The 18,077-nt window shown below is 42.3% G+C and overlaps 1 protein-coding gene across 7 annotated transcripts in view; it reads right to left on the bottom strand.

Annotated features, from left to right (window-relative positions):
• PHACTR1 (phosphatase and actin regulator 1) overlaps positions 1 to 18,077 on the bottom strand; it is a 298,999-nt gene that overhangs the window by 137,278 nt on the left and 143,644 nt on the right. Inside the window, exon 1 of one of the 7 annotated variants that reach the window (XM_054285284.1) lies at positions 2,116 to 2,365. The exons of 4 other annotated variants lie outside the window; for them this stretch is intronic. In XM_054285284.1, coding sequence (XP_054141259.1) covers positions 2,116 to 2,365 — 250 coding nt within the window. Of the gene's footprint in view, positions 1 to 1,476; positions 1,837 to 1,872; positions 1,995 to 2,115; positions 2,366 to 18,077 lie in introns of those variants that run through there. 2 more of the 7 variants (XM_054285285.1, XM_054285286.1) reach the window with 2 other exon arrangements.

Below are 18,077 nucleotides of genomic sequence, written 5' to 3'. Positions count from 1 at the left end.
ATGCTGAAAAATGTGTCAGAGTCAAATCAGTGAGTGTCCCCAGGCAGCATAGCTGGGACTACAGTTTCTTTACTTTCTGAAAGAAACTCATAGATGTGCATGCTGTGGAAAGAAAAGATTAAGGCTGTACTGGTATTAGTTACTTTTTAAATTATGATCATTTGCACGACACAGAATGAAATCCTACCCCACAGAAAGAGGGGGCAAAACCAGACTGATGACGTGCCCCGGAAGCCTGCTGGCTGTGAGCCTCTCTGCTCTGTTCTTTGCCTCTCTAGGACTACTAGATTATCTCCTGCCAAGAGCCATAGCCTGCCCTCGGAGTATGTAATGGTTTGAAGCTAAATAACCAAACAGAAAAGGAAGAAAACCCCTAAAATACAAACCTATTAGTCTGCTAAGAGGTACAAGTAACTGGAGTTATACATTCATATGCATCCATGTGTACACGTGTGCCTTAAAAGGGAGGAAAGCATATTCTTTTCTTACTGTGCTAAGATTTCAAGTACACGGTTCCAAAAAAACCTCAGCAAAAGATGTTGATGCAATTGAGTTTTAGGTCAATTCAATTAAACTAGAAAAGCATATTTTTATAAATGGCTTCATTTGCTTTTAAGGATAAATAAATTACACTAGTAGTGTAAAGTAAATACTACTGCTTTGGCTGGACAAAGCCATTCCTTTAATATCTGTGGGGCTTGCTGTCAGTAGCAGCACAGAACTGGAAAGGAAACACTCAACAATCTACATAGCATTCATCAGATTCTTCCCTCAGCTGTAGTGACATAAGCAGAAAGAGTGCTTAACCCACTGTGGGTTTCCAGGCTTCTCAGGTTATCTTCTCCCTATTCACCAAAAGCAATTCTGTTCAGCTTTAGCTGCTTTTTAATCAAAGAAATTATAATCACATTAGCAGGGTGCTTATTCTGAAGAGACATTAGCAAATACACAGTTACTTTGTTAAACTGCAGACCTGTGGTTGAAAAAGAACCATGAGTTCCCAAATAATATTTTGTTCTTTTGTATAGAGCAAATGAAAGCAGAGTTGGTTAATTAAAATATTAATAATAGTAATAATACTAACCTTAATGTCAAAAGCTGAAAAATGGAGTGCCAACAACTACTAAGAACCTCAGCTCAGAAAACGCTAACAATTGCAAATTCACATTTATCATCAAAAAAAGTCTTTCCCTGACCTTCAGAAAATGAGATCTGTATACCACATCAGTTAATAGGGACCTAAGTCGAGTGCCTTCAGTCCTAAGCAACATGCAAATCCACACAGCAAAGCAAAGTAATACAACATTGAACAAGAATGTGGGGTAACATCTGTGAGGCTATTTTTTGCCAGAATGCTTGTATGCTGCTCCTAGTTCTCAGCTTCTCCTAATAGCTTACTTCGGCAAAATCCAGAGAATTTGTCATTGTTGCCTTCAAATATTTGCATTCCTAGAAACATAAAAAGCATATACTTACCTGTAGCAACACCTGTGATTGATTACACCGTCACTCCCTGAATACCCTCTAGAGGTTTTGCTCAGTTCCAAAAGGAGAGGGGGAAGGGATGAGAACAGTTGTCTGAAGAGCACTGTATTAATTCCAATAAAAATACAATTTCCCCCATGCATTTGACAGCACGATGAAAATCACACTAGCGGTATTCCTGATAAACCAGATCTTCCAGATACTCAGTTGAGTCAAGCAAACTCTATTGCAGCACGACAAGGAAAAAGTTGATGTATCAAGGCAAAAAACCCCCTGATCTAAAATTCATAGGAATGGGAACAAAACACAATCAATACAAACAGCAATTTCTATAGCAACTGGGGAGAAAAGGGAATGGGAAAATAGGAGAAGAGTTGGTGCCTTAACTGTTAGCACAAAGCTTCTGAGGCAAATGAAGGGACCCGTCCCTTTTGGCATCTCCCTGATCGAGAGGCTGAATCAATGCCCAGCGTACTCCTCCCGCGCCTCCTTTCCTCTTTCCCTGGGATCTGTGGAGGAGCAAGCCGAGCATCCCAGGCTCCGACGGGAGCGCACACATGTCCGCGCACCCCCGAGCAAGCACAGGCGCTCCCTGCCTCGCTCCTACACCCACAGGATCTCGGCACTCACCGTCACGGGCTTCCTCCCCGCGACTGCAGTTGCTGCAAATGTGTTTGATCTCCTTGCCTATGTGATACTGTATCACAAACGAGACGTTGTTAGTGGTGCTGGTGGGCTCCTTCAGTGGCTTCATCCTCACTAGATAGAAAGCTTTCTTTTTAGGTTTCTCTCCACTCATGTCCGAAACCGAGCCCTGCCCGCAGCCAGCAGAAGGAAAAGCCAGCATCCCAGGCTGCCTGGCGTGCGTGCAATCCGCCATCCGCTCCCGCTCGCCTCGGTGTTTAGCTGCCACACACAACAGGGATGAAGGGGAGGGCTGGGGGAGAGGGGGAGGCGGGAGGCAGAGCAGGCAGAAGCGCTGCCTGAGCCTTGCTGCCTGCCCTCCGCGACCCCGCTCCTTAACCAATCCCCCGGGCAGGGCTGGAGGATGCTCAGCGCGTCCCCGCTCCGAGCTTCTCCCTCAGCCGCGGGAGCCGGACGCATGTGGCGGCACGGCGGAGCCTGGCACACCTCTGGCTACCTTGCCGCCTGCGGACACCCAGGAGGCAGAGCCTCCCTTGGCTTCCCGCTCCCGCTGCCTGCCCTTCTCCCACGCCCTCCCCCATTTCCGTGCGCCCCGGGCCGCGGCCCTGCGGGATGGCGGGCACAGCCCGGCCCTGCCAGCGCCGCCGTGCTCCGGCCTGGAGAACACGGCAGCAGGGCCGGCAGCGCGGCCCATCCCGCGGAATTAACGATGTGTACACACAAAGAACTGTCCGGCAGCGGGCTGCAAACCTTCCTCCCCGGCTCTCCATCATCTCCGGCTGCGGCTCAAAGGGGCACAGGGGCACGCCGCTTCAGCTGCCCCAGCAAAACCAAACCCCACCCACTTTTCATTCCGATTTTTTACCCCCTTTGCTTCTTATAAAAGCCAGATAAGGTGCTTGGTCCGGCTCGTGCAGGGCTTAAGAGGGCGGCCACGGACAATGGCTGGCACCGCCTGGTGACTTCGGCCCGAGAGCCCCTGCAGGGGCACTGCTCCTCAGCCGCCACGGCTGAGCCACACTGTGTGACTGCTTATCTAGGCAGTGAACTTCTTTGTCTCCCTTGCCTCCTGCCCACAGTTGCAGCTGCTCCAGAGAACAGCCTAATCATTCCAGGCTGCCTGCATTTCCAAAACTCCCGCTGCCTGAAAGGGATTATAATCCCTGGCCAGACACATCAATCTGCTGTCCAGCTGCCCCCAAAATGCGGTGTGTTTTCACGGCTTGGTAAACAACCCAAACTGCCCAACCTGCCGAAGCAGCAGCTCAGGACAGTGCCTGTGACATAGAGAATTAGAGGAGTGGGGGTAAAGACGCTTGCTTCTTGCAGGTTCTGGGAAGGAAAGCCCGAAGAAGAGATGATATCCTCAGCTATTCTGGCTGCTATTACAGGAATGTGAGTGCTGGTTCTTTAAATGTTCAGCAAGCTATCAGTTTGGCAGGCACTAAGCAGAGAGAGTGCAATTGGGGCAGATGAAATACGGCAAAGAATAATACTATTCTCCTTATTTTTAGCCAAAGCCCTCACTCACTGTTAGAAGAAATCCACTCATTCTGCAACTCTTTATCATTTCCACATATTGTTGCCCCATGTTTTACTGCAACATGAGGACAAAACAGCTTTGATACTCTTAAACTACACATGAAACAGTCAGTGAGACTTTTGCCTAAAGAAGACAGAGCAGAAACTTAATTCATTGCCATGGTTTTCAATTTTCTCAAGTTCATGCACACACACACACACACACACACACACACACAGAGGCACACAGAAGATGCATACAATGAAACTGCTGACCTACTTGCTCTGCATCATTCTGATGGAGCTCTGACTTCTCACCTGGCACTCCTGGGAGTTGAAACCAAATGCAAGGCTTTACTTTTCTCAGCAGAGTTCACAAATCAGCCAAGGTGCTATCAGATCTCACAGAAATACAGACTGAAGCAGGCATTCAGCAGAATTATGCTGGTCACCAAGTCACACAGGCATCCTATACACTGGGCTATGTATGTGGGTTTATGCTGAATGGAGTCGGTCACCTCAGGTGATATATTGCCCCAAATGACTTGATTTTGCATGTGTTGCTTATCTAAAATTCCTACCCACTTCATATAAGTGGTAGGAGAACAGGGAATGCACAATTATTCAGGAATAAGCAGGTGAGTTCCCCAAATGTGTGTAAGTGTGTAGTTTCGAGTTAATGCACTGAAAAGCCACCCCTTTGAAGGCCTGATGCTGAGGTGCTGTTTGCTATGTTACACATTTGGAAAGTAAAGGCTGAGAAGAGTTTGATTCCCCCAGCAGTCAGACAGCAGTTCAGACACTTGCAGTGGAATTCCCTCTAACTTATTCACTGCCTTTGAGAACACCTTCAGTTTGGTTGTGATTCAGAAAATAATTAGGTGAGTAGAAGACATGATCATAATTCACCTTCTGAACTTGCTTAGAGTTCACACAGTCACTGGTACTCAGTACTGCTGCATTATGGAAATGGGTCAGGAGAGAAAAGCACATTCAAATGCCAGCTTCCCTGAATCTGGGAAATATGAGTGTTAATGAAATGCAGGGTGAACTCAAAACTGGAATATCATATCTGTTGTCTCGGAGCAGTTTTGGGGTGTTGTGCCTCCCCTGTCTTAAGAAAGAAAACTAGAGTCATACATTCAGCAGAGCTGGTCTTGTAAGGTAAATGGTCTTGTAGTTCAGGAACTGGGGAAGACTTAGAACATGAAAAACTGGGTCAAGCCATCAGTCTTTTGCAACCTCCCTCTATGACCTCAGAATTTATTTACAACCTCTTGATATCTCAGCTCCTTGCCTAAAGAATAGTGATGTTGATGTTTCTGGTTTTCAGACAAATTTTATGAAATCATAATCTAAGGTTCTCTGAAGGTGTTTGTATATCACAGAGGGAATATCAACAGTCTTTTCAAATTTATTGAGAGAGAGAGGTTTACTGTTTATAGCAAAATGAGAGGGGGAACAGGAAAAACATTTTGCATCAGGCTTAGCCCAAACAATTCACTCACTCCAGACTTACTTTTTTTTGTTCCACTTGATTTTATTTCAACAGTATTTATCCCTCCTCTTGCTACTCATTTGATTCTGAAGCTATAAAATTCAACTTGCATCTGAAAATAGACTTCATAACTAAACACTGCCTTTTTACTGACTCTGATATTATCTCCCCAACCCAAAAAACTTTTAGAGAGAGACAGAAGCAACTTCTTTCTCAGGCAGAGACTAGAAGACTATCACCTACCTTCTAGTTCAGCCTCACATGCACTCCATTCTGTGAGAGAACCAGCAAATACTACCAGAGCGGACTGAGTTTTACAAGCAGATCCCGGGAGACTGCAGAAGCCCAGCTGCTCTGACATGTTTGTGGACAACTGGGAATTAAATAACTGGTGAATAAGAGCCCCAAATTATCATGGAGAAAGCCCAGTAAATTTTTGCTTCCAGGTGCTATGTATTTTGAATGCAAACAAGCCCTGAAGCTATCTGCTAGTATGTCTCCTGTAACATGCTCTTTGCTATAACATGCAACTTGCCTTCATTCCTAAGAGCTGCCTTACAGAGAATCTGAATTTGCCACAGTTCATAAAACAAAAATAAGTTTAATTATGATCTCTTTAATTACGGTGAAAGCTGCCGCTGCTAATCAGTTCCAGGACAAATAATGTAAAATGAATGTACTACAGTAGTCCTGCAGAAAAAGACTTGCTTTGCCTTTGTAAAGATAAGTGAAAAAGGTCTAATAACTCTTTCACTGCCTCAGTACACAGCTACAAACCTTGACATAATTTGATTGCACAGTGGACAACAAAAATCAATGAATAGGATGTCAGATAATTCGTTATTTGACAGTGAATCAACAAAATTGCATCCTATTCCCAGGCCACATTTGCTTCTTCTATAAGCTTGAGAAACCACTTGTACCTTCAGTTCTTTCACCCCTTCAGCCTTTGCCATTAAGGAGAATGCCAGTTCCATTGTCCATAAAGAAGAAATGGAAGCAGCATCCCCTTTAAACAGATGACTGACTGATGACTTACCTGCACAAAAATCTCTGAAGCTTGACGCTGTCATGCCTTTATTTTTCCCCATTTCACCATGTCTTCCCATGTCAGAGATCACTTGGCTAAGAGTCTTTTTTGGGACACTGTGCCCTCAAAGAGCAGGCAAGTTTTCAGCTGCATTCTCCACTCTACAGAGAAGAATATTCCTTCTTACTTCTTTCTCTAAGCTGTGGCACTGTGCAAAATGCCAGTCAGGACACCCCTGAAGTGTGCCTTACAGCCCTCAGCTGAACAACAGGGAGGTTTCTGTGTGGGCTGGACAGGCTCTCTCTTCCAGCACAAATAGGTGCACAAAAGAAACTGTGTGGAAGCCTCTGATCCTTGTTTCTTCAGTACAAATGTTGTCTTGGAGATCTGCAGTGTTCCCCTGAACAAGCTATGGCACTGTTCTTATAAAAATGCTAGATAAATGCAAGTCTAACAAGGCAGCACCACTTCTTCTCAGCAGTTTAATCTTTCTAACCAAAACACTATGATTCATGTTTTACTGTCTATTTAGGCAGTGATGTTTTCACAGGGATGCCCCGGTACTTGGCAATTTTTTATAAATATTTTACTTTCCTTCTTATTTCCTCTGCTCATGGTAACAAACATCCCAGTGAGAATAAAAAAGAGATAAAAGATAAATAAATTAATTACCAGCTGCTCTGGTGATTAATGCATACATCAATGTTGTGCTACACATAGTGGTACAAACTGATCAGCTTGGAGTAAAGAGGGAAATAAGTACAATTTGATCACTGACTACAACACAGGAATCAGCCCCCAGCACAGTACTTCCTTTGGTAACGTCTTCAACTTACTATCCAAAAAATGCCCTCAAAACCACCTCAGGATGGCTGACATTTGTCAAAGGAGTTTGTCACCAGGTGGAGAATTTTTCTCGTTGCAGTGCACAATTCAAACCTGGCTATCCAAATATTTTCTGTTTGCCAGGCAGTTACTGCAGCTGGAGGACTCTGGCCCATGGCAGGGGCTCCAGGGTGCTAGGCTGACAGTATTTCTGCTTACTACGTGGCGCATCAGCAAAAATGGGAGGGCAAGGAGGAGGGAGAATCAGCCTGAGACTCCAGCAGGCCAAAATAGAATATGACCTTTTTAGTTTTGCAGCTGTAAACACATTCTTAAGCAACAATCCCAGTTACTCCTGGCAGTCTTCGGCCCAAGAGAGACAAAGACTGCCATCACCCAGGTGATGAGTGCTGCACAAACAAGTGCAAACTGAAGGAAGAAGAAAGGAAAGAAAATGCCCCTTCCTGGATTTTCAACATTCAGCAATATTGCTGAAGCATCACACATCTCATTCTTGCTCTACCTGCAGGGCTCTCCACATCCTGTGCATATGCTTTGCCATGATGGAGTCCTCTCCTTATTTAGGAGAAGCCCTGCTATATTTCAATGTGATGCCATATGGTGTGAAGAAAGTGAACAGAAAAGGTTACACGTAAAAACCACATAAGCTTAGAAACACCTGTTTGCTGCAAAAGTGAAGAACTACTGATGGCAAAGGCCTTCTAAGGATAAAAAGGAAGATGTCATCCTGCCTAGCAGGACAGATGGAAAGTTGCTGAGCTGCCATTTGAATGCCTGAACACCTATGTGCAATTAATGTCTAAAGGCCTGATAAAGCTAAGGGTAAACATCAGCAATGAACCAGTGTGGGGGTCTGGAATTCTAAAACAGCTGAGCAAGCAACCATTAGCATTAGATGATGCTGAAAGGAAGACAATCTTTATGCTGAAATCGCAGCTGAAGCTCTTGCTGTAGCAGAGCTTACTGCAAGTCCTAGCACCAGAGCCATTAGTCACTACAGTCCTAACGAGGTCATTACCTCCCATCTCAGAAAAATCCACTCTCAGTTTTCGTATCTAATTTTGATGTGGCATGCCCTGAAGTTTTATGATCGATTTGGAGCACTTTGCATATCCTGCATAGCTTTCAGAGGAATGGAAACCTTTTTTGCCTTAACAACAGAAAAAGGATAGAGCAGAGGCATGAATTGGGACTTGGTAGCACCCCTGCATGATCTAAACTGAGCATTTAGCTGCCATCTTAAAGTTAACAAAAAGTAGTTCCAAAAACCTCACTGCAATTACAAGTTTGAAACCAAGGAGGAATCTGAATTAAGTCCTGTGTGGCCAATTTAATAATTCCATTTAGGAAGGATCATATTTAGCGTTGATGTGAGCATACAGACAGCAGTCTGACACTGGTAATTGCTTTGCCCCATGTGTTTGGAACTGTGGGAATAGATTCTACTAGTAAGATTCACTACAAAATATGGGCCTGACCCAGTGCTTATTCAAGTTAATTGGAATTTTTCCATGACATTAACTGCACACTTTAACATATACCAAAATGCAACAGCACCGGTGACTCGAAGACCCATTTCATTGCAGCAGCCTCCTTGCTAGTTACTCCCTGCTTGACACTGAGAGAATAAAGTATGATATACCATGGATTTTCACACACCACACCACCCCAAAATACCTTTTTCTTTCTGTGCATAAATTAAGAAACAGCTCTTCACCCTCTGCTTTCCTTCCATCAAACCCAGAGCTGTCTTACATATACATGCAGAAAAATATTTTTAAAAACCTCACAAAACTAAACCCACAGTCAGGTATCAGGCTGCATCTATAATTCCTCACAAGGTTCTGTTCCCCCACAGCCTGCTAAAAAAAGCGCAGGAGGGGGAGAAGTCAGTGTGCCTGTGTGTACCTGTGTGTCTAGCAAGCCCCTGGGGGAAAAAATCTGAATATGACTTATTCTTGTCACAATTGCTCCTAGACAGCAAAAAGGGAGGGGAAGGTCCAGAGGAGGAGTCCAAGCCTCTAGAATAAATAAAGTCAAGCACTGGTCATCTCTGGCTGACAAACTGGCAGTACTGCTCCCACATCATGGGTTAGTTTTATACTGCTTCCTACGGATATGGAAAACCAGGCACTTATGTTTTTGTTGGCTCCAAGTAAAACTACACGTTTGAAAAGTAAAGCAAAGAAGGCAATACGAGGGTTTTAGAGCTGTGCATTACAATTGTTTCATAAGAAGAACCTTAATTTGGACAAAATCAAGTGTTTCAGTTAAAGTAACAAGGAAAATACAGCAGAAGCCCTGGATTTACAGCATGCAATAGAGAAACTTGAAACTTTGTGGAACCTAGCAAAGTTCTACTGTGATAAACCTATGACTTGGAACAGCCTTTTCTGGACACTTTTGGATGCAAAGAAAACTCAGTAAAGTAGGTCACAGTCATCATCTTCCAGGATGCCACTATGGTTTTCTCCATGTTTTCTCAAGAATTATGTCTCAAGACAAGAATAAAAGAAACTATACTGAGAAAAAAAAATAAATCTGCTTTTCATTCCAGTGCCTGGAAATCCTGGGTGATCAACTTCAGACACCTGAGAAAACATCAGTCTTTCTAGAACTGCCACTTGGGATATCCTGAATCTCTATCCCTTTGAGAGTGTGTGGGACAGACATGAATATCACAAAATCACAGAAGTCTAGGACTTCCTGTCACAACCCCTCAAGGACTGAGCCATACACAGTGCTCTGTCTGCCCTGGCTCCAGAAAGGTCTGAGTCATCTGGCTTTAAGGAAAGTGTAAGAAAATAGGTCAAACTGAACTTCCCATCACAGGCAATTGCAGCAAAGTCAATCAGCTTGCAAAAGCATTGCTCTCAGCACAAACTGCCCTCATATTTCTGTCTACATAACTAATTAAATTAATTCCTGATCATATCAAATAGCATGACTTCCCCAAGAATGTACAGACTAACACTCCCTGCTGATAATCTTTACTTATAAAAGTTGCTTCTCAGGTAAAGCTCTGGAGAAGGATCACACTGCAGGAATCTTTGTTGAAGTAATACATCCAAAATATGAGCATGGCTTGAAATTGGTAGACAGACCAAAAGATTTATTTCCGAACAATAAAATAGATAGTTATTATCTCAGAAACTCTCTATTGGCTACTGAGATCACCAGCCTGGAGCAGACAAAGTTACAATCAGCACATAATAGAGATGACTGGATTTTTTGCCTTTATAAATGACTCATACTAAGTCTGTTGCTTGCAGTTCAGAACAGTTTACTTGAAGGTCAGGGATATGACTGTGCATGAAGCACATTCATTTAGGGAACACTTTCACACACAAAAGGAAACAGCAAATGAAGAAGGATACATTTGACAGACTTGGCCCCAAAGAGCTCATTTGCAGTGACACAGTTACAGACCCTTAACCAAAGTTTCCAGGTCAATGGCCTGGGACTTGCCATATCTTCTGTGTGCCACTGGGGCAGCCACACAAAACTAACAAGTTTTCATTTCAGTTTTTCATCTCACTATGGTTGCTGTGATTTCCAGAACCAGTGTGTTTAAAGCAATCTGAGAAAGTCACAAAGTGCAAAAGCTTTGGAGGCTGGAGACATGGGAAAAGCCACACAGCAAGTCCAGTAAAGTCAAACTCTGACCAAGTTCAGACAGAGGATGAGAGGCTGAGCTGTGAGAATAAGCTAAAGGTTCATGAGGTCTACAGAAGTACAAATGAACAGGCAAGCAGGCAGAATCAAGTGGGAACATGAGATGAGGGGAAGCAACATTCAGCCATAACAGAAAGAAGATAAAGGGAAGGAGAAGAAAAAGAGAGAATATCAGGAAACCTATGAACTCCTCCCTAAACTTCCAGGGTGCCTTTGAAACAACAGGCCCTCCCAATCTTCAAAGGCTTCTCCCAGTGCTGAAAAACACTTTGCAATAACACATGAACAGTGCAGGAACCAAGAGTACTGAGGCAGCTGCAAAGGCTGATTTAGGTACAAACGCTGGCAAAGCTGTAGGGGGAAGCTTTCATAAGCATCTGCCTCCACCGGGCCTGACAGCAGCACACACTGTCAATCACCTCACCTCAATAAGTGCTCACAGTTTTCTCAAATTAGAAATTAAGACAACACAAATCCCTAGGAATAGCACACAGTTTCTATACATATCGCCCAGTGAGCTAGCAGCGCTGAAGTGAAGCAAGAAGCTTCTGACATTCACAAGCATCTTTTTCAGTCTTTCCTCCTTCAGCACAAACATGGGGTCCTCCGAATGGTACAGAAATCTGCATGAGGAACTTTTTATTTTCTCCAAAAAGAAGCAGAAAAAAAAAAGTTCTTACTCTCCTCTTTTTGGCTCCTGGTTACTTGGGCCAGTCATTTTTCATCATCAGGCCCCTATCCCTCAGTCACTGCTTGTACTTTCACTGTGGACTGGTGTGAAGCACAAGCACAGAGGGAGAAATTTGGCTTTGCATCAGTCCCATGTTATCATTCTCCTAGTGTTCCTAGAGTTTAACACAACCAGGCTTTACAGCACCAACAGACAATACACGCACCATCAACAGGTCTTGCTGACAAAAAGCCATATTAAGCGTTTTTTACCTCTTTAAAGCCTTGAATAGCAGTCAACACAAAGAAGCTACAGTGTGCTGAAGGATCTTAAGAAATAGCTGTATAATCAGTTTTTGCTGAGATCCTGGAACATATTTTAATGTGAATCTTGCCAAGCTCTTTAATGTCTGCCCATTGGTTAAGCCTCAACATCCAGGCTAGATTTTAGTAATTTCTTAGGGGCTTTTATAAAAGCAGGAAATATTAACTGCTAAAATCTAATCTAGCTTTTTCAGTGATGCATTGCCATAACATATAACAACACACCTGTAGTACTTTTCACAATCTTAGCCACCATGTACATAAATTATTCACTAGAAATAAAAACTTACTCCTAATACATGCTAATTTTTGCAGGTTTTATAGACTTAACTGCTTCACCTGTGTGATCCATGATGTCTATCTGTCAAAACCTTGGTCTCCAGAGAACATCGCAGCACAAAGGGCAGGATTTCGCTTTCCCAGAGGTTTAAACCAGAGAAGAACGTGACTGAAGGCTGAACTAGAAGGACTGCAGTACAATACACGTTTCATTCACAGTGGAGTGAATGCAGCAAAATAGTGGTAAAACCCACTGCAGATCTTTTTTATTACTTTGTATTACAAAAATTCCAAGGGGCCCCAGCAGAGCTTAGGACTGCAGTATACAATGTACTCTGACATTTTAACAGACTTTTTGTCCTAATGATCTTCAAGTTTCCTCTAGAGCAGTCATCCTCTGGGCTTAAAGCATCCTGGCTTCAAGACTTTCTTGATTCAAGATTTTGGGAAAGCTCTAACTGCATCATGAGGCCAAAAGCAGATGGAAATTTTCAATCACTTTATGGGTTACTGCTGGAAATACATCACCAAAATGTATACTAAGAGGTCAAACACATCTATGTTCCTTACATCACCATGAACAACTAAGAACTTAGTGTTCATAGGCAGTACTTGAAGAGCATGCTGAGAAAAGATTCACGAGAGAACAGTTTGCATACTTGTGATGCAAGAATGCAAACTGAAGCACATGTTTCTGCAAAAAAAAGTATTTTCCCCTTCCCACAACAGTTTAAAGTTTAAAGGTGAGACTACTAATTACTTACAGCCAAGCATAAGACCAAGGTGCCCCAGGAAGGTTGTCTATCTCTGTTGGCGCTCAAGGCTGGAAGGGGTTAAGTCCCCAGGCAATCTGATCTAATTAGATCTGCTTTGAGCTCTGGATGTCCCATCCAACCGAAATTATTCTATGATTCTAAAACATTCAATCAATAGTATCTTCCTCTGACTTGTACACCTTTGAGGTAACAACCAAAGGCAGTCTCAGTGGTGTGTGAGTGCACTTCTGCACACTGCAACTCCAAGTTCCAAGCCTTCTTGTCAGGGTAACAGTTTTCAGCCACTCAGACAAGATATTTGAGTGGGATGTGACCATGCCACAGCCCTTTGGTAAGAAGCTGGTAAGTTGTGCTCATGGGAATATACACAGCTTTTCAGTTTTCTCCAGAGAAGCCATTTGGCCTTCTTCCTCAGGGAACCTGCAGCTTTCCTTCTTGAGAGATCTAATGCACTATAAGCTGCAAATAAGCTTTTCATACAAAGGCACTATTTCCACCCCCCGCCCCAGCCATAGTTTGTCATTTTTCTAGATGTTTTGAGAAATCCAGAATTATGCGTATTTTGTAATTTTGCCTTGTAATCTTTGTGATAAAGGTTCCTCCACCACTTCCTAGCCACCTCCATCTGAGGGAATGCCGCCTCCACAAGCTGGTTGCCAGAAAACAGCTATCCTGGGAAATGCAATGTGTTAAATGACAAAGGACTGCTCTGCCTGCCTGAGGCATCATTCTTTTGATGTCTGCACAGAAACATGCTGAGGGGGAAATGAAAAGGCTACCAGCCCTGACAATGTAGGGCACTGGCTGCAGCTGCACATGGGAGAGGAACAGGAATTCTATGGAGGCAATGGGGCCTTCAAGTAGAAATGCAGGGACTGTTAATAGGGAACAAGTGCTTGCTTTGCTGTTTCTCTTGTTCTTCTGACCAAAGCAGAAGAGAGACAAGGTGAGAAAACAAAGAATATGGGATCTAGAGAATGAAGCAGCTTATTATAAAGCTATTATGAATAGTTGGCATGATGCTTAGCTAGGGGATAATGAAGTTAGTAATTAGAGATGATGAACGGTTGAAGGGGCTTTATAATGATATGGAATGATTTTCATTTTTCTATCAGACAGGTTGAATTCAGGTCAAGTCAGTACCAACACAACATGAATACCATCTGATTTATTTCATCAGGTTTTGCGGAATGAGCTTGGTCCTTTTTAAGCTGTTTGGGACAAAGGCTTATTCATAAGTAATTATCTGCAATAAGCACCTCCACTTGCATGAGGCAGGGCTTTAAACAAGGTACTGTTCAAACAGCCAGGCTTTGAAAAGGTTACAATTCAAGTAGATAAAATTGCAGAATTATTACTTAAATATGACAAAGAGAGAGATGGCATTGTTTGTCCAATGCTTTACAGAAATGATGGGTTGAAGCTTTATTTGAATCTATATTCAATTATGAATTTCCTGCCTGGGCATTTAGAAATTGCACAGTGCCTGTTGGGCAAAACTGCAGTCTATATAAAGAAGCAAAGAACATAAGGTGTCCTTTACTAGCCACCATGTTCATCAGCATCTTTCAAGAGTCTGCTTCTGCTCTCACAAATCTCGCCGGTGAGAAAGAGAAGGCGTGTTAATTAGTACCAAGGAATGGCGTCAGCTTCTGGCTTGCTAGCAAGGGCTATAAACAACATTGTATTTACACAATGCACAACTCCTACTGGGTCACTGTCAAAGCAGCACTGGGGTTTGCAGGTCACAACTTGTAGCTCAGATCCTCTCCTGAAATTTTTGGCAGTTCAGAAATATTAATCCTCTATTTCTCTATTTTTTACATTTGGGAATAGCAAATACATGAGACGAGATTAGAGGTATTGGCCAATGGAGACTTATCTAAGGGACAAAAAGAGGTAGAAGAGCTGGAGGAGAGAAGGAATCAAGGAAATTTAGTTGATCCTAGAAGGAGGAAATAATAAAACAAGTACAAAATACAAAGAGCTAAAACACAGAGACCCCAGAGAAACTGCAATGGCCTGACCCATCAGTGGGGTTATACCGATGTAATCCATTGTCATTGTCACTGATTTAGCATGGATTTAAAATCCCAGCCACTACAGTGCTGCACACTGCTAAGCAATGCTACTCTACTGCATGTTCTACTTTGAGTCTGTGCAATGGGACCACATTTGGCATTTGCAGCAGTCTAATCACGTTGAATAATTGGACCGTGCAAACTTTTGAAACATCAGTTTCCTCAAGTCTAAAGAAGGATAGTACAAAACTAATGGTGTGGAGTGAACGGTAGGTTAACCAGTCATCAGCTTCCCACTCTAGGCTGCACTGTTCATACAATTAGATTTGGTATTTTGACAATTGTACCAGAGTTAAAGTAATTACAGTTACATGAAGCTTGAAGTGCAGAGTTTAGGACTAGGACTTCAGGAGCTGTGCATGCCTCCAAGACAGGGATGTGATTATTGAGGTACAATCAAGTAATATTAAATTGAGGCATCGTAGAGAGGAGGTGGAAGGCAGTGCTTTCATGACTAGGAAGAAAAAAGTACAGTTCGTAAGGAGAGACAAAGGGGTTCTAGCTTTGGATGGCACAGGAGGTAATCTCTTTCCTTCATTTCTTTCTGTGTCTTCTCCCCATCCTCTGAGAACAGACAGAAGCAGGCATTTTGGACAATAAAGGGGGAAGAACTGCACATTGATTAAGGAGAAAAAAATTAGGAGCTAGCTGAGGACCTAGATCAGTCAAGAAAATTCTTTACTCTCACTAAAACTACTGCGTACTATTACTTATTCTCCTGATGTTTTCTTTAATCTATTGTTCCTACATGCTGTCTCCTGGCACATTTGACTCTGAACATGTAAAACAGCATTTTTGCTGCACAGTAATGGTAACACTGGGACAATTTTACAGACATTGAGATTTCCAGTGCATAGCCCCAGCTATCCAAAGGGTTGCACCTGTCCAGTGTCAGAGCTGGTCATGCTAGGTTTGACAAAATGACATCATTCAGGGACACTTACCAAAGGAATGCTAGCTTTTAGGAAAGTACTATGGAATACTCATGGTCCTGAGGCATGAAGGACAACGCCCATAACCTTTGGTTTTTGCTCACACGTCCTGAAATTGATGGTGGTTATTCAGTTATAGAACACAGGTTTCAACTGCATCACAAAGCAATTTAGAAAATGCACTTTGCCTCTGCATAATAGATACTTGTAAAGATTAGGGTAGTTCTTCCATGTCTCAGTAGACACAGGGGGAGCTGCAAGCCTGACTCATTCACCTCTGTTGACATGAAGCATGGCACTGTTTGAGATGACAGACACTGTAATATCAGTGTCTTTTAGTTCTAAGGTCTAAAACTGCATGCCAACATTCTGTAAAGTAATACCTTCCAACGGTCTACTGCTTGGGAGGATGGGTAGTTGTCTAACTATAAATTCAAGGAAGATTACAGAGGTTTTTTCGTAATTTTTCAGTTGTTTTGGGCATCACTTGCTGGTATCTTTGGCTATAAAAGGTGCCTGGAATGACACGTCAGATAAGACACAGGCCTTTTAAAAATATGAAAACATATTTCAAACAGTTGTGCTGATAAGGATTTTTGATAATGCAAGCCTTGCAAAAATAGCTTTCCAGTGAACAATGGATCTACACACTTGGGATGACTTAGTTAAAACCAAAATAGAATAGAGAGATGTCACAATGTGAAGCTTTGTGTTTGGATGGCTGGTATCCCTTTATAAATTTAATCTCTGTAGATTAATCATTCTCTGTAGTTCACTGTGCTCACAAATTAAATACACTGAAATTCAAACCAAGGATCCTGAAACAAACCCAGCCAGAGGCATTAACAATGCTCCAGTGAGTACGCTGGCACACTTTGATATTCCAGGTCAATGAAGCTTGTTCTAAGAAAACATCTGGAGCACTCTAAATCCAGCATGCTTTAAAATCTAAATCTATGCTGAGCTTCTCTTCATTTCTTTAAGATGCCTTTTAATTACAGTCCTGATCAATGCCATTTTGCAAAAATAATTTCCTGTGCTACTTTCCCCATTAACAATTAAAATTACTATTTTCTCTCATTCTATTCTGGATAGCTTCTCAGAGCAGAGCATTAAAATCTTAATTTCTGTTCATTAGCACTAACTTTTGATCTAAATACAGAATTCTAATGTTGGTATAGGGACTGAAGGTTTTATAATTCAGTCATACCTTCCCCTGCTTTTTCTTCTTAGAGCTGGATTGAAAGAAACACTAATGGTATTTAAGGGTAGATACAGATCTAAGCTAAGAAAGTCAATCGTCATTGCTTCTTGAGACTTTTTAAAGGGAGTCATTGATATCAGAATTGAAATGCAAGTACTTCCAACCCACCAAACTGATCAAGAGTTATTTAAATAAGCATTCAACAGATCTTGTCTTTTATACATATGTATTCAACCAAGTGAAACGGGGCATCTTTGAAGAAAGCACTTTCCTGGTAAAAACCTTATGCTACCTGATTCTGGCCACAGGATAATGTACAAAGATTCCACATCCTTTCCCTTCGCCCCCTTTTTCTCATGGAAAAAATGCAACCAAATAATATTTCTCCTGTGCCAAATCAGCCCCACCTGCAGCTACATTCTCAGCCTAAAGAAACATCTATGTCTGTGAGGCTACGCTGTGAGCCCATTCACTCTGAAAAGCAGACAAACAAGCTGAGCACCTTCATTTCTCAGAAATGTGATTTTAGTTTTTTTTTTTAATTAACCACAATACTTCAAGACCTTTCCTAAAACAGAAATTCCAGACCAATTTCTGTTTGATAACTCTCCTCCTGTACACACTGAAATTTCATTTTTGTCTTGTCTTATGGGAAGAACATCCCACTGAATCTGTGTCAACCCTTCAGCGGCTTTATCTTCCCCCATAAAGCTATGAAAAACTCCTATAAAATCAATGCACAGATTAATGCGGAATTAAACTCCCCCGCCATGCTAAACTGAATGCAAATTCATGCAAATATTGCTGTAAAATGTCTTTTGCATTGCTCAGTATAAGGCAAGTGAACCCATGACTACAGATGTAATTTTCAAAGGAAAAAACACACTTAGAGCCTCTCTGGCCGCACTATAGAAAGTTCTCTTCAAAGAGAATTATTTCCTTGCGGTCTATATTGTAAAAAGGTCTCTTATATGTCTTACTTTATATATTAATATTGTTTTATGGATGCAGATTAAGGAAAATCTACTACTCAGTACTAGTAAATCAAGCAGAATTCAGTCCTTATATAGCATGAGCCCATTACAGTGGTGATTGTTAGGGCATCACTGACA

Source organism: Melozone crissalis, unplaced genomic scaffold (assembly GCF_028551555.1).
Source record: "Melozone crissalis strain CALT ecotype California unplaced genomic scaffold, PUWL_Pcris_2 ptg000042l_1, whole genome shotgun sequence".
NCBI classification, from domain to species: Eukaryota; Metazoa; Chordata; class Aves; order Passeriformes; family Passerellidae; genus Melozone; species Melozone crissalis.
The sequence above is the reverse complement of the archived record's forward strand: the minus strand, read 5'-3'. Positions and strand labels throughout refer to the sequence as shown.